This window comes from Dermochelys coriacea, chromosome 5 (assembly GCF_009764565.3).
Source record: "Dermochelys coriacea isolate rDerCor1 chromosome 5, rDerCor1.pri.v4, whole genome shotgun sequence".
Taxonomy (NCBI): Eukaryota; Metazoa; Chordata; order Testudines; family Dermochelyidae; genus Dermochelys; species Dermochelys coriacea.
Genome location: NC_050072.1, coordinates 106,468,310 through 106,492,094, shown reverse-complemented (window position 1 = coordinate 106,492,094; position 23,785 = coordinate 106,468,310). Strand labels below are relative to the sequence as shown.

At 42.5% G+C, this 23,785-nt stretch overlaps 1 protein-coding gene across 50 annotated transcripts in view; it reads left to right on the top strand.

The window, feature by feature from the left end:
- PTPRD (protein tyrosine phosphatase receptor type D) overlaps positions 1-23,785 on the top strand; it is a 1,712,576-nt gene that overhangs the window by 1,654,281 nt on the left and 34,510 nt on the right. For all 50 annotated transcript variants that reach the window (XM_043515489.1, XM_043515496.1, XM_043515490.1 and 47 more), the window contains 2 exons: positions 9,900-10,019; positions 10,494-10,648. In XM_043515489.1, the coding sequence (XP_043371424.1) occupies positions 9,900-10,019; positions 10,494-10,648 (275 nt within the window). The remainder of the gene's footprint in view (positions 1-9,899; positions 10,020-10,493; positions 10,649-23,785) is intronic.

The window sequence follows — 23,785 nt, the reverse complement described above, 5'->3', positions numbered from 1 at the left end:
CGATTTTTGGTGTCCAGCTTCAGTCAGCTTAAAGGGGACTGATTTTCAGAAAGTGATGGGCACCTGCTCTCTGAAAATCAGGCACCTTTTATGTGTCTTGAGTTGGGCACTAAAAGCACTATTCACTTCAGAAAATCTTGGCCTAAACATTTAAAGATAGTGACTCTACCAGCACAATAGTCACTTGACAGTAAAGATATACTATTTAATATTCTTTTGCCATTGAAATCCAGCCAAAAAAATCTTGTTTTAACCTCTCACAAAAATAAATCGGACTGAAAATTGCTAGGAGTCCTGAGAATTTAATATCTATGATCACAGAGCATGAGAGGCTGGCGGCAGGGGACGGCACATCTTTGAAAGAGAAAACGTCTTATGTTGGGACAAGTGGAGAAGGAAAGGAAATAAAAGTCTGAGTACTTGCTGTAATACCATCAACTTACAGTTCATATGATCTTCCAAAATTCTAAACTTAAATCCATTCTGTTTCCGCTAAACATCAATATTTGTAGTCAGCGGCTTCCATTTTCAAACAACACTGAACCGGAAGTTGCAAATATTCCTGAACAAGTAGCATCAGCTTCTAGCAGCATGACCCAAGAATAGCAGTTCTCACAGGAAATATTTCAGGACATCTCCAAAGGGTGTGTGTTTGCAGGACGGAGGGGTTAAAACGCACACACCCAAAAGAAAGAAAAACTAATTTATTTTCATCAACATTAATTTGAAGAGAGTGGTTTTCTATGGGCTTCTGAAATCTGAGTGCATTCTTACCATTAGCTCACTGCACTTCCAGTGACACTCCTAATGTCTGAAATGGAATTTATTAGTGAACATTAAGGAAATAAGTATGTTTTGGAGAATAAAGGCCTTAAAGGAACATTTTCAATTTGTTTAGGCCGCAACATATCTTTTCCTTATGGGAAGGTAAATGGCATGCTACATCCCTGGAAGGATGAGACAACGTAAGAAAAACTTTTTGAGACTTCAAAAAGCTATAGAAAACTCCCCTCCTTGAATTAACTATATTGAACATGATGCATTCTTTCTCTCTCCAGATCCGTTTGGGAGATGTTATTATCAAATATTTTCCATATGAAAGCTGTCTGTTCCTTAGGCCTGCTTACTGGAAGCTCGTACAGCTTCTACTGAAATATAATTTGAAAGTGGGAGATGCTTGTAGGGCTAAGCAGGTGGAAGGATGGATAGACAAACACATATGTTCTCTCTCACACACACGCATTCAGTTTTCATATGCATTATAGTAAAAGTTGCATTAGGTTTATTTATAGTTTTAAATTGAAGTTTTTAATTTTTTTTCTTATCAACTCAAAACATAATTATAGTAATGCCTCTGTGTTCTGGTTGCTAAGGACCAAAACAAGAGCTTTAAATAATAAGTCTTTTGAATGTGTAAAAGCATTTAATATGGCATCTTCCGTGAATGAGGCAGGTCCCTAAGCTATAACTGGACCTGCTAAAATTGAGCTAAAAGTGTTAATCTGTGTTTACATTAATGATAAATGAGATCTTCAGTGAGTTGATAGCTGGATTGAGCTAACACAATTGAAAAAAGCATGTTACATCTAGTCTACACAAGACCTGTGTGGCTTCCACTTTCTGTAGACATCTTACAAATAAATCACAGACATTCAGGAGAAACCACCAATATTAATTCTCCCAAAGTTTCAGAAAACTTCAGAAGGTGGTAATTTCCTAATTCTTATTAATAAAATAATATTATAGTCTATGAAGTTTATTTTAAGATAGGGTGACCAGATGTCCCGACTTTATAGGGACAGTCCTGATATTTGGGGTTTTTTCTTATCTAGGTGCCTATTGCCCTCCAGCCTCTGTCCCAATTTTTCACACTTGCTATCTGGTCACCCTATTTTAAGAGTGTAGAAAAATCAAATTCCCATTAGTAACTTGTTCCTTTTGTTTTAGACCTCCAAGTATGATTTAGGACATCACTTCCTTTCTGTTCTTCAACCAGATGACAGCTTCTCAAACAGTGGTTTGTGAACCATTAGGGTATGTGAACTGGTGAAACTGGGAGATGCTTATTGTGACAAAGCTCTGTCCTTGCCTCCCTGGGTCCTGCGTTTCCTAGCAGATTTCGTTAGCCTCAGAGGCTCACTGTGACCCTCCACGTAACCCTTCTTTCTCTAGAGAAAGGGTCACAGTCTACTGAGCCATTTTCATCATAAGCCAGCGAGGGAGGTGAGGAGAAGTTATCCTTCCTTGCACAGTCTCTGTTGTCTCCCAGTCTCAGTGATTAAACAGGGGGCAAAGGTGGAGGTGGGGAGCCTGGGCCCACCCTCTACTCCAGGCTCCAGCCAGGGACCCTAATAGCATCAGCTATGGTAGCTGACCTTTTAGAAACATGACATGTACAATTCCCTGGGCTACTTCCCCCACAGCAGCCCTCACTTCCTTAAGCTCCACTTCACCCTTACCTCAGGGCCTTCTTCCTTGTGCCTGATATGGTGTGTACTACTCAACCTCTCCAACAGCGCAACTTCTTCCCACAGTTCCTGACATGCACACCCACCTGACTGACTGGGAGGCTTTTAACTAGTTTCAGCCAGCCCCTGATTGGCTTCAGGTGTCCCAATCAACATAGCATTCTCGCTGCCTTCTGGAAAGTTCTTAATTGGCCCCAGGTGTCTTAATTGACCTGGAGCAGCTTCGATTTCATTTAACCTGGTACCAGGGATTTGTTTAGCCTGGAGCTAATATATCTATCTCCCATTACTTTTCTGTAGACATCTGGCCTTGCCCCGTCACATATCCCCCCCCCGCTCAACAGTATAGAGCTGGGCAACTTGGGACGCCAGGCAGTATGCTCATGACAGACCATCAGCGTTGCCATGGTGGCATCCAGCCCTGTGCCATATGCGGAACTGGAATGGTTGGAGGGATAAGAACCACCTGGTGACCCTTGCATTCTTTTCCTTATTCCGCTGCATCCACTGGAGAGGTGCATGGTCCATCACAAGAGTAAATCGCCAGCATAAGAGGTAATAACGCAGTGTCTCCATAGTCCATTTGATAGCAAGGCATTCTCTCTCGACTACTGCGTATTTCTGTTCTCTTGGGAGAAGCTTTCTGCTTAGGTAGAGGATGGGTGTTCCTCTTCTCCCAGCATTTGCAATAGAACTGCTCCCAACCCCACCTCAGAAGCATCTGTTTGTAAAATAAATTCCTTGTTAAAGTCTGGGGCTATGAATACGGGGTCATTACTGAGGGCTGTTCAAAGGTCTGTAAATGCCCCCTCTGCTGCGTTGGTCCACTTTACCATGTCTGGACCTCGAGCCTTCACCAGGTCTGTTAGGGGACTTGCCCTAGTGGCGAAGTGGGGAATAAACCGTCGGTAGTAGCCAACCACGCCTAGGAACGGACGGACCTGTTTCTTTTGGGTTGGCCGGGGCAAGTTTTGAATTGCCTCTAGCTTATTCGTTTGGGGCTTCGCTATGCCCCTTCCCACAATATATCCCAGGTACCTAGCCTCTGCTAGCCCTATGGCGCATTTAGCGGAATTAGCAGTGAGGCCAGCCCGCCTTAAGGTGCGCAGTACTGCCTCAACTTTCTCCAAGTGGGTTCCCCAGTCTGGCATATGGATGATGACATCATCTAGGTATGCAGCTGCATAACTAGTATGGGGGTGCAGCAGCTTATTCATGAGGTGTTGGAATGTGGCTGGGGCCCCATGTAGCCCAAAAGGGAGGACTGTGTACTGGAATAGTCCATCTGGTGGAGAATGCTGTCTTTTCTTTAGCTTCTTTGGTCAGAGGAATCTGCCAGTACCCTTTTGTCAGATCCAGTGTAGTCAAGAATCGGGCACTACCCAGTCAGTCAACCAGTTCGTCGATGCATGGTATGGGGTATGCATCAAACTGGGATATTTCATTCAGTCGGCAAAAGTCATTACAGAATCTCATGGTACCATCAGGTTTAGGCACTAGAACAATTGGACTGGACCACTGACTGTAAGATTTTTCAATAACCCCTAATTCTAACATTTTCTTTACTTCGGCCTTGATTTCCTCTCTTTTGGCTGCTGGGATTCAGTAGGGTCTCAATGTTACCTTGGCTCCGGGGATCGTGCAGATATGGTGATAGGTCTCAGTCGTCCGCCCTGGTTTTGTAGAGAACACATCTCTGTTGCGATTAATCATGTCGGCTGCCTCGATCTTTTGGATCGGCGTCAAGTCGGATGATATCCTCACTTGTTCGTGTAAGTTATCCTCCTGGGGAAGGGTCTCCTGCATGACTAAGCATGCCTCTCGATCGTGCCAAGGTTTTAGAAGATTGAGGTGGTAAATTTGCTCCAATTTCTGGCGGCCTGGCTGCCGCACCTTATAGTTCACGTCTCCCATGGCTTTGATTATTTCGTAGGGTCCCTGTCACTGGGCCAACAGTTTACTTTCTGCTGTGGGCACCAGTACCATCACCCGATCCCCTGGTTGGAACCGTCGAAGCTTCACTTGGTGGTTATAATGGGTTCATTGGGTCTCCTGTGCTCTCTCCAAGTGTTCCCGTACCATGGGTGTAACTCGGGCTATCCGATCTCTCATCTGCAATACATGCTCAACTATGTTCCTTCCAGGATTTGGCTCCTCTTCCCAGGCTTCTCTGGCTATATCCAATATGCACCAAGGGTGGCGCCTCTATAGTAGTTCGAATGGAGAGAAACCCATGGAGGCTTGCGGAACCTCCCGGATGGCGAACATGAGGTAAGGCAATAGGGTATCCCAATCTTTCCCATCCCGGCTCACCACTCTCCTGATCATGGCCTTGAGGGTCCTATTGAACTTTTCCACAAGGCCATCTGTTTGCGGGTGGCATACAGAGGTCTATAGGGCTTGTACATGGAGCAATGAACAGAGATCTTTCATCAACTTGGACATGAAAGGTGTCCCTTGATCAGTCAATATCTCCTTGGGTAGCCCAACCTGGGCAAAGATCTGTACTAGCTCCTTACCTATTGTCTTGGAAGCTGTGTTGCGCAGGGGAACAGCTTCCAGGTACCGGGTTGCATAGTCCAATACAACAAGCACATGTTGTTGGCCCTGAGCTGTCTTCTCTAGGGGCCCTACCAGATCCATGGCTATCCGTTCAAAAGGAACCTCTATTATTGGAAGAGGTATCAAAGGAGCCCACAAGTGCGGGCGAGGGCTATGTAACTGACACTTGTCCGATACTGGACAAGAGGTGCAGTATAGCTGGACATCTTCATGTACTCCTGGCCAGAAGAACCTCTGCAGGATCTGTGCCTGGGTTTTCTCTACCCCTAGGTGTCCTCCAAACAGGTGACTGTGGGCAAGACTTAATATGGCTTTTTGATGTTTCGTGGCACTAGAAGTTGTTGCATCTCTTGCTCCTGCATTTGCACCATGCGGTACAGAAGATCTTTCTTCACTATAAAGTAAGGTCCGGGACCCCGGACCTTCCCATCCACAGGTATCCCATCAATCTCGGCCACCTCTTTCCTGGTGTTATCATATCTGGGGTCCTCCACCTGGTCCCGCCCAAAAGTCTCTCTCCGGGACTAACCTGCCCAAGCTCCCAGAGGCCGGCTTCTGCTTCTTCCAACGGCTCACCGCCATCATGGTTGGGGGCACCTTCTGGCTCACCTTCTGTGGTGGAAGTTTCTCTGTTGGCTGCTCGCGTCTATCTGCCTACTAGGGGGGTCTTCTGGCCCTGGATCAGGATCTGGGTTCCCAAGGCCTTCGCGGCCTTCCTCTCCTTTTTTGTCTTCCAGGTCTTTCGGGGGGCTGAGAACAGATCCTGAGAAATCTCAGTGAACATTGGGGGTTGACATTCCCCCGGTGACGAGTCGCTGTCCTTAGGGTCCCCACCTCCCTCCAGCCTCTCCGGGGGGAGTAAATTATCAAACCCTGGATAGTCCCTCCCAATGACTACAGGATATGGGAGTTTAGGAACTATGTCCACGGTCACCTCAATGGGGTTTTCCTGAACCTCTATCTCCACTGGGATGGTGGGGTAATGGCTCACGGCCCCATGCATGCACGTCACTGCTACGCGTTTGGCTTGTAGCAGCTGACTATTTTTTACCAGCTTACCTGATATGAGGGTGATAGTACTCCCAGAGTCCACAAGCGCTGTAGTCTCTGCTCCATTTATCCTCACTGGCCTGGTGTAATTATGCAGGGCTAATGCGACCCCCGCGAGATGGATAAGGGAGCATGGGACCTCCCAATCCCCCAAGTTACATTGCATAGGCTCCTCGGTGCTGGGACACTGTACTGCTATGTGTCCCCACTCCCCACATGCATAACATCTATAATTGCTTTTAGTCTCTCCCCTATCCCGGGGGTTAGGGGGTTTAGTCCCAGGATTCCCCCCACTCAGGCCAATCCCTTCTTCTGGGGTCCCCGCTGGTCCCCTTCTTCCACCTAGGACTCCCTGGGGGTTTGGCTGTCCAACCTTCCATGGTTGGGGTCAGGTGCTTGCTTGGAAAGGGGCCTTCCTTGGGTAGTCGGGTTAGTTCCCTGGCTGTCATCCATCTTTCTGCCAGTGTGATCATCTCGTCGTACGTGGATGGATCGTTCTGGCCTACCCATTTGTGGAGATCTGGTGGCAGTCCCCGCATGTAATGGTCTATGACCAGGGTCTCCAAAATCTCCTCGGGCTGTAATCACTTCCATGCGAGGTGTATGAGGTCGCATAGCTGGGACCTCGGGGGTTTGTTCTCCTGGTATTTCCACTCATAGAACCTCTGGGCCCTTACCGCTGCCATTACCCCTGATCATGCTAGGATCTCTGCCTTCAGATGGGTATAGTCAGTGGCATCTGTGACAGACAAGTCAAAGTAGGCCTTCTGAGCCTCTCCACACAAAAAAGGGGCGAGAATGCTGCCCACTGCTCCTGGGGCCACGCCTCACGTTGAGCAGTCCTTTCGAATGAGAGGAGATATGCCTCTATGTCATCTCCTGACGTCATCTTTGGCAGACAAACAGTGGCCCTCGGGTTTCGCGTCCCATCAGACCCCCGCGCCTGGGTGGTGAGGATCTTCAGCTGGCCCACCCCCTCTCTCAAGAGGGCACGATCTTGGATCGCCTGGCTCATCAATAATTGATTGGTTTCCTGCTGTAGCCGCATAGACTCCTGTTGTGCCATTGCCTGAACACAGGTGGCTTCCTGCTGGGCTGCCATGGCTTGTACCAGAGCTCTTACCACCTCCTCCATTGTGGTATAAAGCAAACAAACAAAAACCAAAACAAAAAAAAATCCAAAACCCCAGTGCACTTTTTATTTAAACCTCTTTCTTCCACCACGCTGTGAACGAAGTCCCACTTCTGACACCAGTTGTAACAAAGCTCTGTCCTTGCCTCCATGGGTCCTGCATTTCCAGGCAGATTTCGCTAGCCTCAGAGGCTCACTGTGACCTTCCACATAACCCCTCTTTCTCTAGAGACAAGGGTCACAGTCTACTGAGCCATTTTCATCATAAGCCAGCGAGGGAGGTGAGGAGAAGTTATCCTTCCTTGCAAAGTCTCTGTTGTCTCCCAGTCTCAGTGATTAAACAGGGGGCAAAGGTGGAGGGGGGGAGCCCAGGCCCACCCTCTACTCCAGGCTCCAGCCCAGGGACCCTAATAGCATCAGCTATGGTAGCTGAGCTTTTAGAAACATGAAATGTACAATTCCCTGGGCTGCTTCCCCCACAGCAGCCCTCACTTCCTCAAGCTCCACTTCACCCTTATCTCAGGGCCTCCTTCCTTGTGCCTGATATGGTGTGTACTACTCAGCCTCTCCAACAGCGCAACTTCTTCCCACAGCTCCTGACATACACACCCACCTGACTGACTGGGAGGCTTTTAACTAGTTTCAGCCAGCCCCTGATTGGCTTCAGGTGTCCCAATCAACATAGCATTCTCGCTGCCTTCTGGAAAGTTCTTAATTGGCCCTAGGTGTCTTAATTGACCTGGAGCAGCTTCCATTTCACTTAACCTGGTACCAGGGATTTGTTTAGCCTGGAGCTAATATATCTATCTCCCACTACTTTTCTATAGCCATCTGGCCTTGCCCCGCCACAATATATATATATATATATAAAAACATCTCCCAGTTGCACCAGTTCACAAACCCTAATGGTTCACAAACCACTATATATAGAGAGATGTTTCCCAGATAGGGTGACCAGATGTCTTGATTCAATATTTGGGCCTTTTTCTTATATCGGCTCCTATTACCCCCACCCTCTGTCCTGATTTTTCACACTTGCTATCTTGTCACCCTATTCCCAGATTAGATGGAAAGACGTGCTAACTCTGCTCGAGCTAGTGCACTAAAAATAGCAGGGTGGATGTTGAAGCACATTGCAATGGCTTGGGCCAGCCACCAAGAGGTCAGGTGGACAGGCATGTAACTCTGGTGGCAAGCCCCTGCTGCTATTTTGAGCATGCTAACTCAAGCAAAGCTAGAGTGAGTCTCTCTACCTGGGGGGCTGGAGGCACAATCCCAACCTCAGTGGTGACATAGATCTGCAGTGATTTGTAGACCCCTTCCTGTTACTCAGAATGAATGAAATGTTTTGAAATCTCAAACTGTGTGGGATGGTGGTGTTCGGGAAGGGTGCTGGCTTCACAAGGTATGTGGAAGAGTACTGAATCTGCAGGCAGGGAGAAAAAGCTGAAGAACGTCTGAGTGCTCTTGGGTGTTCTCCTCTTCTCTCCATAATTAAAAACAACTTGGATTAACACACACACACACACAGAGCAGCAGTTTGTGTTCTTATTGGGAATACGATGCAGAATTTATTCTCATTGTTCTTTTAGGATTGGATCTGACTTGGATTCAATTTGGATCCAACAGGGTTCAAACTATAGCTTATTTCTTTACAGTATTAGCCAGGCTAATTTGTAAGAATTGATTTCATAAGTGTGTGCCTCAGCATCATGTATCATTCATTTCAAATAAAATAATTTTCAATTATTGAAACCTTATATTGTTTTTATACTATTACTGTGATTGTCTTAAAAAATCAACAACTGTTTTTTCCCCTAGCCTTTTAGATCATAGATGGTATCTTTAAGCTAAACAAATCATTCAGTTTCAGAAAAGATAAGAAATACATATTTGTATTATGCATCTGTTTTATACAGAATTATTTCAGCATGTTAAACTAAACATGCAATGTTTTGAAATGGAGATTTCTCTGGATGAAATGGCTTGTGTCTTAAAATTTGATGGATGAATTCTTTCCATTAAACCATGTATTTTACATGTCTCTTGATGTAATTTTCTGATATGTTTCATAACAATGAACTGAGAAGGAAATTATAGTTTCCTATAACTCACATCATAGTTATTGGTGCCATTCTATTTATTTTATTCACTAACTAAAAGAACTAAAAGCCATAGAAATCCAGTCTTTCATTGTGATATATTTCTGTACATTCTTTAAAATATTAAAATATTCTTTAAATTAGCATCAGAACATCAAGTTATATATGTTGGAACTAATGTGAAACATTCAGAATATATGCAGTGTGGTGGAAAGATATAAAAACATAAGTTTGTAGCAACATTGTATTACCCCCCCCTTACAAAAAGGTATCTAAAGATTGGGGCCAGATCCTAAGCTAGTGTAAATTGGTATAGCTTTGTTGACTTTCATGGAGTTACACTGATTTATATCCTAAATCAAGGTAGCCATAGTAAAAATAGTACTAAGAGCCACAACCAGAAAAACTATCCCTATGAGCATTAAAGTACATGCTTTGCACCACATACTCACCTGTTGTTGAACAGCATAGCTTCATTGACTTTAATAGAGCTATGCTGATTTACAATATCTGAGGCTCTGGCCCATAATACTGTAAATAAATATATTAATATGTAAAATGAAATATGTTACATATTTACTACAGGTGAAGTGTGATCAGTATTGGCCAAGCAGAGGGACAGAGACCTATGGGCTGATCCAAGTGACCCTGCTAGACACTGTTGAATTGGCAACATACTGTGTTCGAACATTTGCACTTTACAAGGTACGTTTTCTGTGGTGCCCTCCCTACCCCCACCATTTAAAGGAAAGGCTGTTTTAGAGAAATCAGATCTCTTAAGGATTTACTTAAGTCTTGATCCTATTTGCGACAGTGAAGAATAAAACAATTCTTCTGTTATCACAATGCATTATTCTCCCAGGTTGATGGTTTATCGGTAAATATGGAGCTCTTACTGTGAATAACAGTTTAAATGAATGAAGAATTAGCTGAAGTACAGGCAGTTATTGCTGTGTGCTATAAAATATAATTAAAACCCTCATGTCACTTGAACCACAAAACCTGCAATTTAGAGTAGTTGTAATATTTTTCTCCTATAGCCAGAGTTTGCTTTCTCTGTGTTCCCACATGAGGTTTAGCTAGTTTTCATCATTATGCACAGTTATGCCATCACTTCATTCCATAGTGCTGCCGTAGCATTAGATAGCAGTTGTTTCATTAAAAGGTTTGATTTGATAGAATGGTTCAAGTGAGAAAAGAGAAGTGCGGCAATTCCAGTTCACTGCCTGGCCTGACCATGGAGTTCCAGAACATCCTACACCATTCCTAGCTTTCCTACGACGAGTCAAAACTTGTAACCCTCCTGATGCCGGATCTATGGTGGTGCATTGCAGGTAGGCACAGACTTTACTTCAAAGCATCTTGAAACATCACACTGAAATTGTTTTTATGATTAACGCCCTGTGTTTTAAAGTATATGAACAATGTCCTTTGTGCCTCTGGGCGTTTCTTCTGCATTGGGATTACATCCTGCCCATGCTCTGAAAGGGCTTCGTCTCAATGATCTAGTGGGTTTTTTTTGCATCTCAGTGACATTCTATGGTTGTAAAATGAAGTGTTGGATATTTGGGAAGATACTTGTGGGCAGGTAAATAAAGCAAATTAGGAATTCAAGTGCAAAATTGCCAAATATGATGGATTCAGAGGATTTTTGGTTTGTGCAATGGGATCTCATTTTAGAATACATGGAGTCTGTGTGAATGGAATATACTATTATAGACTAGTAGAAGTCTATAAGCAGAGAGGGTAGATGGGATATTTAACACACAGGCATATTCGGAAGTCACTGGAGAAAAAGAAGCAGTGTAGTGTTTGCTCTTGGTTTAAGACTGTATTTTAGAGAAACTATGTTCTGGTATTTTTTTGAGTAATAAAATAATTGTTATGGTTTCTAATATTGCACATTAAAACAAATAGCATGAAATCTAGAGATGATAAAAGGGAACTACTGTAAAGACTAAGACAAGCCTGAATTCTAGACTCAAGTTTAATCCTTCACTTTAAAACGGAGATTGGATGGAAGCTTAGAGAGAGCATGAGGAATTACCAGGGGTTGTGCTGGATTCGTTGTCACTGGTAATTTTTAAATCAAATCTGGATGCTTTTCTAAAAGGGGAGCTTTAGATCAAACAGGAATTAATTAAGGAAAGCCTTATGGTCTGTGTTATGCAGGAGGTCAGACTAGATGATCACAGTGCCCCTGAGGGCAATTATCAAATGATCCAACCCCCGTCATCCAATCCCAACTTCTGGCAGTCAAAGGTTTAGGGACACACAGAGCATGGAGTCAATGGTCCTGACCATCTTGGCTAATAGCCATTGATGGACCTACCCTCCATGAACTTGTCTAATTCTTTTTTGAATCCAGTTATACTTCTGGCCTTCGCAACATTACCTGGCAACAAGTTACACAGGTTGATTGTGTGTTGTGTGAAACAATACTTACTTATGTTGGTTTTAAACCTACAGCCTATTAATTTCATTGGGTGACCTCTGGTTATATGAAATGGTTAATAACACTTCCTTATTCACTTTCTCCACACTATTCATGATTTTATAGACCTCTGTCATCTCCCCCCCCCATCATCTCTTTTTTAAACTGAACAGTCCCAGTCTTTTAAAAAAACAAACAAAAAAACCGCTCCTCATACAGAAGCTGTTCCAGACCCCTAATCACTTTTGTTGCCCTTCTCTGTAACTTTTCCAATTCTAATATATCTTTTCAGTGATGTGCTGACCGTAACTGCATGTAGTATTCAAGGTGTGGGTGTACTAGGGATTTATACAATGGCATTATGATATTTTCGGTCTTATTATTAATCCATTTCTTAATGGTTCCTAACATTCTGTTAGCTTTCTTGACTGCCGCTGCACATTGAGCAGATGTTTTCAGAGAACTATCCACGCTGACTCCATGATCTCTTTTGTGAGTGGTAATCAGTTTCCCTGAAATTCTCCACTGGCTTCCTCACCTTCCACTTCAGTTTCAAGCTTTTCATCCTCCCTTTCAGAGCTGCACTATCTATTCTCCTGTCTACTTCTCAATTCCTGTTTTCCTCCTTAGCATTGTTTTAAAGGGCCTTTTTTGTTTGTTTTTCCCATCTTAGCACACTTCCATACTAAACACTCTGTTTGTGTGCAAAGCTCATTCACTTCCCTTATAAAAATACCATTTTCCTGTCAAAAATTGCAAAGTTTACTCCACCAAAGCAAGAAGTGCTTTTGTTGTTGGGGTGGTGGTAGTGGTTTGGTTGGTTTGTTGGGTTGGTTTTTTTTTTAAATCTGTATTGCTTTGAGACTAGACCATCACAAGGTTCCTTGATGTATCTGAAAGTTATTGTCCGTCTAATGCAGAGCCAGATTGTGCAACCCTTGCTAATGGTGGGCAGCACTTATGCAAGTAGTCAATAAAAATCTTTTAATCATTTAAGTCAATAAAAATCTTATGTGTCATTATTATGTGTCAATAAAAATCTTATTATGTGTTGTGTACCTCATACCACTCTGAGTGTGAGGTACACAATGGGACACTTCGATTGTAAGATCAATGTCTTTGCCAGGGCTCAATAAACAGTAATGATGACAGATTATAAAAATATTAATACAATTTTATAAGCCTTTTATTTATACATTTGGTAGAAGCTAATGAAACAATTAACAGGGAGAAGCTGTAGATGCAATTTCCCTCAATGCCAAAAAAGCTTTCAACACAGTACAGCCGAAAAGACAAATCAGCTAGACCACTAAGCACATATAGCACAGGAGTGAGCTACATTTTCATTGAATGTCTAGGTAAATTTGATGTGTTGTTTTGGTGGTGGTGTTCATAGGCTGAATGCTGAGCTCCTTTCTCAGTTTTTACTCCGGTAAACTCTCACTGAAATCAATAGGAGTTTGCCTGTACAAGGAATGATTAACTACCTAGAAAGGATCTGAGGATTTGACCCTATAAACACAACAGACTAAGAACTAGGAACACATAGGTATTGTAAGTGAAGGGGCTTATTGCATGCTTTTCCACACATTTCTACCAATCCACCTTAATCTTGACCTAAAATCCTCCTGCTATTCCAGTCCACTATGTCTCTTAAAAACAGATATGGCAATCTCTGAAGATTGATTGTAGACAGACATCCTTTAGATTAGATAAAGATCTACAGATTGATTTAAATGTGGGAGCTGAGACAGTTTTGAACCAAAACCACTGTAGCTGAAGGGCTGGCTTAGTATACTACAGTGCCACCAACCCCCGCCCCCGGGATGAGCTAGTTGAAAGCATAAAGAATTTACTTACATGGCCAAGATATAGTGTGTTTATTAGTGGAAACAGTTTGAAGTGAAGGGAAGTGACAACTGGAGTACCACTTTGAAAATATTAGGATGGATTCTTTTTATGGATCAGTGACCAGAAAGGAGTTCTCAGTCCTAAGTGATTAAATTAGTTGCTGATATAAAATAGGAGGCAACATTCTGAATGACTGGACTAGATAAGTCATATGGTCAGATAAATGGTTTGTACATATCTAATACATAGAAAATATTGACAGGTTTCAGAGTAGCAGCCGTGTTAGTCTGTATTCGCAAAAAGAAAAGGAGTACTTGTGGCACCTTAGAGACTAACAAATTTATTAGAGCATAAGCTTTCGTGAGCTACAGCTCACTTCATCGGATGCATTTGGTGGAAAAAACAGAGGAGAGATTTATATACACACACACAGAGAACATGAAACAATGGGTTTATCATACACACTGTAAGGAGAGTGATCACTTAAGATAAGCCATCACCCACAGCAGGGGGGGGAAAGGAGGAAAACCTTCCATGGTGACAAGCAGGTAGGCTAATTCCAGCAGTTAACAAGAATATCAGAGGAACAGTGGGGGGTGGGGTGGGGGGGAGAAATACCATGGGGAAATAGTTTTACTTTGTGTAATGACTCATCCATTCCCAGTCTCTATTCAAGCCTAAGTTAATTGTATCCAGTTTGCAAATTAATTCCAATTCAGCAGTCTCTCGTTGGAGTCTGTTTTTGAAGCTTTTTTGTTGAAGTATAGCCACTCTTAGGTCTGTGATCGAGTGACCAGAGAGATTGAAGTGTTCTCCAACTGGTTTTTGAATGTTATAATTCTTGACGTCTGATTTGTGTCCATTCATTCTTTTACGTAGAGACTGTCCAGTTTGGCCAATGTACATGGCAGAGGGGCATTGCTGGCACATGATGGCATATATCACATTGGTAGATGCGCAGGTGAACGAGCCTCTGATAGTGTGGCTGATGTGATTAGGCCCTATGATGGTATCCCCTGAAGAGATATGTGGACAGAGTTGGCAACGGGCTTTGTTGCAAGGATAGGTTCCTGGGTTAGTGGTTCTGTTGTGTGGTGTGTGGTTGCTGGTGAGTATTTGCTTCAGATTGGGGGGCTGTCTGTAAGCAACGACTGGTCTATCTCCCAAGATCTGAGAGAGCGATGGCTCGTCCTTCAGGATAGGTTGTAGATCCTTGATGATGCGTTGGAGAGGTTTTAGTTGGGGGCTGAAGGTGATGGCTAGTGGCGTTCTGTTGTTTTCTTTGTTGGGCCTGTCCTGTAGTAGATTGACAGAGCCAGAAGAGTACCCAGAAGTCACCTACTACAGGACAGGCCCAACAAAGAAAACAACAGAACGCCACTAGCCATCACCTTCAGCCCCCAACTAAAACCTCTCCAACGCATCATAAAGGATCTACAACCTATCCTGAAGGACGAGCCATCGCTCTCTCAGATCTTGGGAGATAGACCAGTCCTTGCTTACAGACAGCCCCCCAATCTGAAGCAAATACTCACCAGCAACCACACACCACACAACAGAACCACTAACCCAGGAACCTATCCTTGCAACAAAGCCCGTTGCCAACTCTGTCCACATATCTATTCAGGGGACACCATCATAGGGCCTAATCACATCAGCCACACTATCAGAGGCTCGTTCACCTGCGCATCTACCAATGTGATATATGCCATCATGTGCCAGCAATACCCCTCTGCCATGTACATTGGCCAAACTGGACAGTCTCTACGTAAAAGAATGAATGGACACAAATCAGACGTCAAGAATTATAACATTCAAAAACCAGTTGGAGAACACTTCAATCTCTCTGGTCACTCGATCACAGACCTAAGAGTGGCTATACTTCAACAAAAAAGCTTGAAAAACAGACTCCAACGAGAGACTGCTGAATTGGAATTAATTTGCAAACTGGATACAATTAACTTAGGCTTGAATAGAGACTGGGAATGGATGAGTCATTACACAAAGTAAAACTATTTCCCCATGGTATTTCTCCCCCCCACCCCACCCCCCACTGTTCCTCTGATATTCTTGTTAACTGCTGGAATTAGCCTACCTGCTTGTCACCATGGAAGGTTTTCCTCCTTTCCCCCCCCTGCTGTGGGTGATGGCTTATCTTAAGTGATCACTCTCCTTACAGTGTGTATGATAAACCCATTGTTTCATGTTCTCTGTGTGTGTGTATATAAATCTCTCCTCTGTTTTTTCCACCAAATGCATCCGATGAAGTGAGCTGTAGCTCACGAAAGCTTATGCTCTAATAAATTTGTTAGTCTCTAAGGTGCCACAAGTACTCCTTTTCTTTTTATAGAAAATATTGTATAATGAGATCAATACAAAAGCAAAAACAAAAAAATACAAAGAGAATACATAATCCCCTCTCTCTAGTCATGTACTAATAAGATCCAGGAAGGAGAAACATTTGTGTGTTACTGAAAATTATTCTAGCTCTGGCAATTGACAGTTTGGCTGCGTGTGAAATACTGAGTGTTGATCTGATCGTTTTTTTAAAAAAACGTGTTGCAGAAATGTAAAACATACAGTACAGTAGTCAAGGATCTTAGTTACTCAGAAAGGGTAAGAGAAAGTAGGTATGTATTCTTTAGGTAATAGGATATTAAGAAAAAAGAAAAGGCGTACTTGTGGCACCTTAGAGACTAACAAATTGTACTCCTTTTCTTTTTGCGAATACAGACTAACACGGCTGCTACTCTGAAAAAAGGATATTAAGAGGCAGTCCTGTCAAAGTACAGTCAATTCTCAAGGGAATAAATAGTGACATAAAGCTTCTGAAATAGTTCCAAAGACAAAATTATGGCTTCATCTACACAAAAGCTTATACTGGTATAAATGTGCCTCCTATACAGGAATAAGCCATACTGATATATCTTCATCCATACTAGGGGGGTTATATCAAGCTAGTTAAAGTGATACATATTTTGTGTGTAGACAAACCCTAAAGGAGCAAAAAGTTAAACAAATTTAGGAATAATTTCTGCATATAGTACCAAATTCTGTGATCCTTACTTGTGTAATACTTTGGCAAAGACAGCAATATAAGCAGCATTTTTTTAAAAAGTGAAACTTAGAAGAGGAAAAATGAGCTAATTCAAAAGAGACTGATATTTTAGGATGAAAGAAATCCAAGAAGTCTAACTTTTTTGTAGATACTATTCATGATATATGTCCAAATCTTGATTGGCTCAATAGGAATAAGTAGTGTGATGCTTATATTCCATGGTAATAGTCACCTTAGAAATACCTAAGCTAGATAGATGCTGCTTTATCTACAAAGTATTAAATTCAAACATTTATCCTTTCATTTCTTTGTTGTAGAGTAGTTCAACACTATCACAGCACAACTTCTGCTTCCACACTGATGTGTCTTAATTTGCAGAGATGATTTTTTTTAAAAGGCATTTATTGTTTTAAATGCAGATTTAAACCTGAGGATTCTGCATTAGATAGACCAGTGGTTCCCAAATTTGTTCCGCCGCTTGTCCAGGGAAAGCCCCGGGTGGGCCAGCCGGTTTGTTTACCTGCTGTGTCCACAGGTTCGGCCGATCGCGGCTTCCAGTGGCCACGGTTCGCTGCTCCAGGCCAATGGGGGATGCTGGAAGTGGCATGGGCTGAGGGACATACTGGCCGCCGCTTCCAGCAGTTTCCATTGGCCTGGAGCAGCGAACCGCGGCCACTGGGAGCCACATTCGGCCAAACCTGCAGACCCAGCAGGTAAACAAACTGGCCCGGCCCACCAGGGGCTTTCCCTGCACAAGTGGCGGAACAAGTTTGGAACCACTGAGATAGACTATAATGTGTGTTCTAATGATAGTGGGGAAAGCACATGTTTATGTTTGAAGCTAGATTAGTGCAATAAAATTGTACTGGAGGGCATCTGGAAACTTGATACCACTTCGTTTTCAGAACATCACAGAAACTTTAGTATTTGTTCCAGTAACACTACATAAAAGCTTAACATGTAAGTTGCAATCCCAGACATATCAATATTTTTTTAATATCAGCACAATAGGGCATATCTTTCAGAGACTTTTAGCTTAGTGAAGTTTCAGTACACACTTTTCATTCTGTTATGGCAAACAGAAAAACTTAGATAGTTTGGAGGAATGTCAGTTATTGATTTGAGTAGCACCCTGCCCTTATGTACTGAAACCCCTAATTAGCACATTAAAGACAAGTTAAGTTTAACATATAATATGACCCTGCTTTTTTAAAAAAAAATAGGCTATCTACCTAACTTTTGTCCAAGCTAAAGTATTTCAAATTTGTAGATACGAGTGCACTCTTTCCAGAGGAACATTTCACATTACACCAATGCCTTTCTACTTCCTGCTGGACTCTAACTTCCCAACCCCCCACTGCCACACACCACACAATCTTCAGTGTCTAATCCTGGCAGTGAATAGGTTGCAGATGAAGGTCTATCCTTTTTCACGGTGTGGAAAAAATCCCTCCAGTACGTATTCAAAAATCTCTCAAAGGAGATCTTGGGAGATAGACCAGTCCTTGCTTACAGACAGCCCCCCCAATCTGAAGCAAATACTCACCAGCAACCACACACCACACAACAGAACCACTAACCCAGGAACCTATCCTTGCAACAAAGCCCGTTGCCAACTCTGTCCACATATCTCTTCAGGGGATACCATCATAGGGCCTAATCACATCAGCCACACTATCAGAGGCTCGTTCACCTGCGCATCTACCAATGTGATATATGCCATCATGTGCCAGCAATGCCCCTCTGCCATGTACATTGGCCAAACTGGACAGTCTCTACGTAAAAGAATGAATGGACACAAATCAGACGTCAAGAATTATAACATTCAAAAACCAGTTGGAGAACACTTCAATCTCTCTGGTCACTCGATCACAGACCTAAGAGTGGCTATACTTCAACAAAAAAGCTTCAAAAACAGACTCCAACGAGAGACTGCTGAATTGGAATTAATTTGCAAACTGGATACAATTAACTTAGGCTTGAATAGAGACTGGGAATGGATGAGTCATTACACAAAGTAAAACTATTTCCCCATGGTATTTCTCCCCCCCACCCCACCCCCCACTGTTCCTCTGATATTCTTGTTAACTGCTGGAATTAGCCTACCTGCTTGTCACCATGGAAGGTTTTCCTCCTTTCCCCCCCTGCTGTTGGTGATGGCTTATCTTAAGTGATCACTCTCCTTACAGTGTGTATGATAAACCCATTGTTTCATGTTCTCTGTGTGTGTGAATATAAATCTCTCCAAATGCATCCGATGAAGTGAGCTGTAGCTCACGAAAGCTTATGCTCTAATAAATTTGTTAGTCTCTAAGGTGCCACAAGTACTCCTTTTCTCAAAGGAGACTGAAAACATTAAAAGCTTCCTCATCCTTTCCCTCCCACCACCTTGAAAACAACTCAGAATCCTTATTCTCCTTCTGTGGGTGGCTGATAGCACTGAAGAGGAAAAGAGTATAATAAAGATCTCTCACACCACCTGTGTGAAGTATTCCACAATTCCTATACTTACCCCCATTTTCTTTTCCCACTGCATTTAATATGGAATCTTTCTTCCTGCAATTATATGGAAAACAGCTATATGTTGGACTGCACTAGCTCTGGCCTATTTACACCCCACCTGCAACTAGCTTTAGGTCACTATATGCCTGATTAGAACCCCTCTTCCTCCACAGGCTGTCATAATCCTGAGGCCTTTCCCCATCTCAGGGAAAAGCCAAGTGCAGTGGATGTCAAAGTTACTTCTTCATTTTAAAGAAGTGCATTAGATAGAGAGATGCATGGCAATGTTCCTTGCAGTTGGATCCAAAGAAAAAATGTTTGTGACTTCATGATATTTAATAATAGTAATATATATTTCTTTCCTGCTAGTATAAATTATAATAATAAGCTCCCTTTTCTAATTTTTGTTTCATACTTGTCTTGACAATCTCAGTGACTCTGACCAAACAATGTGCTGAGGGAGACAAGGTAGGTGAGATAATATCTTTTTTGGACCAGCTTCTGTTGGTGGAAGGTACAAGCTTTCAGCTTCTTCAGTCTGGGGAAGGAACTCAGAATGTCTGAGCTCAATACAAGCTGGAACAAACTGTTAAGCATAAGGGGTGATGCATCTTGTTGGGAGGCACTTGAAATGGAGCAGGCAATAGGGGTTAGACTATTAAGCAAAAGGGGTTTGAAGTGGACGACTAAGGGTCAACATGCATGTGTGTGTTACAAATTGTTGTAATGAGCCATGAAACCAAGTGTCCCTGTTGAGTTCATGATTTTTAGTGTCTAGCAGTGTTATGAATTTAGGTTCCCAGGTTCACCTTTGGAAAGTGTTGTGCAGGTTTCCCTTGAGGACGAGTATTGAAAGATCAGATATGGACACTGGTTTCATGGCTCGTTACAAGAATTTGAAAGACTAACACCTAGCTTTTCAGTTCATTTGCATAATGAAAACCATTTAATAGTAACCTGTATGGCAGGAACAGAAACTCAAGTGTTCCAAGAACAGGAATAGAAAGGCCAACTTCACATTCCCTACAAACTCAGTTTCAGAGATGTGATATTTTAGTGTCCTGTACTTCAAAGGCTCTCAAACTGATGGTATCCAAGATTTTTTTTTTGTGCTGATCATGAGAAGAGTCCTCATGCAATTGTCAGTGTACTATATGCTCAGAGCCACTGGAACTATATAGTCAAAAAGCAAAGTGTGAGTCGATACACGTGGAAATGCATATGATTTTTAGAATGATTTTAATAAAGGATTCCAGGCATTTTATCCAAAATTTTCAAACTTGGTATTTAGATCCATAATTAGGCTGCTAAATAAGTGGCTTGATATCAAAGGTTCTAAGCCTACCCCCACTCCACTGGAGTCAACAAGAGCAGTGGGTGCTCAGCACCTTATAAAATTAGGTCCCTGATGTAGTGCCTAACTTTAGGCACCCACATTTGAAAAATCTGAAAGTACAGAAGTGATAATTATCTGTTGCTTACACAGTATGAGGAGTGTGCTAGCTGCTATGAAGCACCCAGTTGTGATACCTTGACAATGAGTGTGGCTATAAAAATGTAGGTAGGATGTGGCTATATAGGATAAAGCAATCCCCAATGATACGAAGAACACTAACAAATGACATTCTAATTTGATATTTATCAAGTTTCACCAAAAATTTTAAAAATTAATTCCCAAATTTCTACATAGGAAATGAGCATTTCATAAATGTAATTTTAGCTGTCCTCTACACTGTACATGTTCCAGTAATTATTATTAGAAGCATTCGTTAAAATTTGAAAGTGGACAAATAATAATAGTATTTGTTCATTGAGATTCAATAATAAAAAATATCTTCTTGTGATCTCTTTGATTAAATCAGTTCTATGTTTATAAACCCATCTGTGCTGCCAGTGCTGTCATTGAGGGCCAGCTTATCTTTTGAAATCCTAAAATTGAGCTTCCATGGTTGCATAAAGCAAGATTTTCTTTCACATAAAAGTAATAATTTTGTAAATCACCTGAGCCGTAAAGGAACATAGAAAAAACCATACCAGATCAGATCAGAAACCCATCTTTTACAATGGCAAGTGCCAAATCATTCAAAGAAAAATGTAAAACTCCAGTGATGGACAATTTTTCAGTAACATGTTTCGTCCTAACTGCAAGCAGCTAATGATTGGCTTAGTCCTGTGCCTGAGGGTTTCTCTACCATCTCATTCTTTTTAACCAGGGATCTCAAACTCAATTTACCTTAGGGCCAGTGGCAGTCCTCAAATCCTCCCAGTGAGCCAATAATGTCACTTATGCTGCCCAGAACCCACCCCCAAAACTACGCTCCCTAAAAAAACTCCACCCCGCACCTGCCAAAGGCCTCTGGGAGGGAGTTTGGGCAGGGGTGGAGGTCTGGGGTAGGGTATTGGGGTACAGAAGGGGTGAGAGGTTGGGCTCTGGGAGGGGGTCTGGGGTGCCGGCTCTGGGAGGGAGTTTGGGGGCAGGAGGGGGTGTGTGGGGAGGGGGTGCAGGCTCTGGGAGGGAGCTCGGGAGCAGGAGGGGGTATGTGGGGAGGGGTCGGGGGTGCGGCGCTTACCTGGGGCTCCAAGCGGGGTGGGCCGGGGGCCTCCACGCACTGCTGCCCCCAGGCACTGCCCCCGCAGCTTCCCATTGGCCGCAGGGGGTGTTAGGGGTGGGGGAGCATGTGGCAGCACAGCCCCACCCCAGGGCCACAGGGCGGGGCCAGCAGACACGTGGACGAGCTTTGCTGCGCTGCCGGTGGTGAGTGGGGTCCAGGGCCATTTTAAATTTCCTGGGTGGGGGGAGTGCCGGGGGGTGGCAGGAGGGACCAAGGGAGAGACCTGGCCCCAAAACTGCTGGAGCCCCGTGGGCCACATTGGGGAGGTTCGCAGGACGCAAGTTTGAGGAGATTAAAGATCTTTCAAAAAAACAACAAGGAGTCTTATTTGGACATAAGCTTTCGTGGGTAAAAACCCACTTCTTCAGATGCATCACTGAAAGATCTTTCAGTGACTTAAATGACCTGAACCATATTCAAATGTAATAATTTATATGTTTGTTTAAACAAAAACAATGTATTTTCCACGTTTTCTCAGTTCATCGATGCATTTTAGTGCTGATAATTATTGCCATATATTTATTATCTTGTTCTACAAATCCTGTAATTTCCTTTGACTTATGCTGTAGTTTGGTATATTATTTGATCAGCAATCTCAATGAGTCATTTTAGCCATATGTATTTAGTTAATTGGTTACTTTTTTCCCTGCTCATGTTTATATATAATATACTCTGTAAGGGAAAGGAAATTTGACTGCTTGCAGCTGAGTCTGGTAAAAGAGAAAATTAGGTTCTATCAGAGCCAACAGCTGTCCATAATGAGTTCTGAACTAAAATTACTAGTGAAGAAAAGAATCTAGTCATCTGCAGGAAATGTGAAAATATTTTTATAACCTAAAATAGCTGAGATCTGGATAAGGGTACCACTGAGATTTCCCAGCTGTACCTACAGTGTATTCCCAAATATCCATGGACACATAGTGCACTAGAACACATTGCATCAGCTTGGCTACACAACATTTTTGGCTGCGCTTGCACAGGCTGTATTTTGATCTAAAGTAATCAGCATGAAAGTCCTCTTTTTCAAATCGATTTCCTGTGCCTCTAGAAATAAAATGCAGCTTTAAAAATAGTTCTGTTATCTTTGTATGGAGGCTTTCCAATCAGTATTCCATTGCTTGAATATTTTCCTTTCATTTTTTAAAAAATTATATAAATACTTCAGGATCCTGTTATTTGGAATCAGATTTTTTTCTGATTGCTCCTTCCAATTGAATCATGCATTGTGTGGTGTTTGTTTAGTTTTGACAGCTGGTTTTTATTATAATGGTATTCTAGTTCATTTTATAGTTGTTCTGACACTGATAAAATATTGCTACAAAAAGAATTCCATGCTTTTCTGCAGGTAATTTGCCCCATATAATAATTCATAAAGTTTCAGATCCTATGGAGAGAGAAAAATTAAAGTGCAACCACTAGATGATCCAACACAGTTAAGAAATGAGAAATGTTTAGGGTTATTAAGCATGGTGGGCCTGATTCTCCACTGTGTCACACCAGTTTTATATCAGTATAACTCCAACGAAATAAAAAAAAACTGGTGTAATGGAGAGAACCAGGCCCTGTGGGACAAATTCTATCATTGGCAGGTTATCCACATGGGCATCTAAAAAGATATTTATCCGTTTCACTTTTTTAGCATTCTGGCTAAGAAAACATGCCAATATGCCAAGCTATTATCAAATTATAAGAGTTCATCACGGAAGTTGTGTGCTTTGCATACAATCTCCATCTTATTTTGTTTTATCTGTCTGGTAGTATCATCAGTGTATCAGATCAGTCACAAATTTTCAACAAAATCTCAGGCTGCAAGATTGTATTTTTTTCTTCCTGCTGGGATTTTTGAAATGCTGCTCAGATTTTTGTGCATCAGTCATTCAACTATGTTATTAACAAAAGATAAAGAAATATCTTGTGAAATTGAGATCCAAAATTCCTGCCCCTCTGAACCTGTTCATGAGCACTTTCAACTCAAAGCTTCCTGCTATTGTAGGTATTATTCAGGTTTATAGAG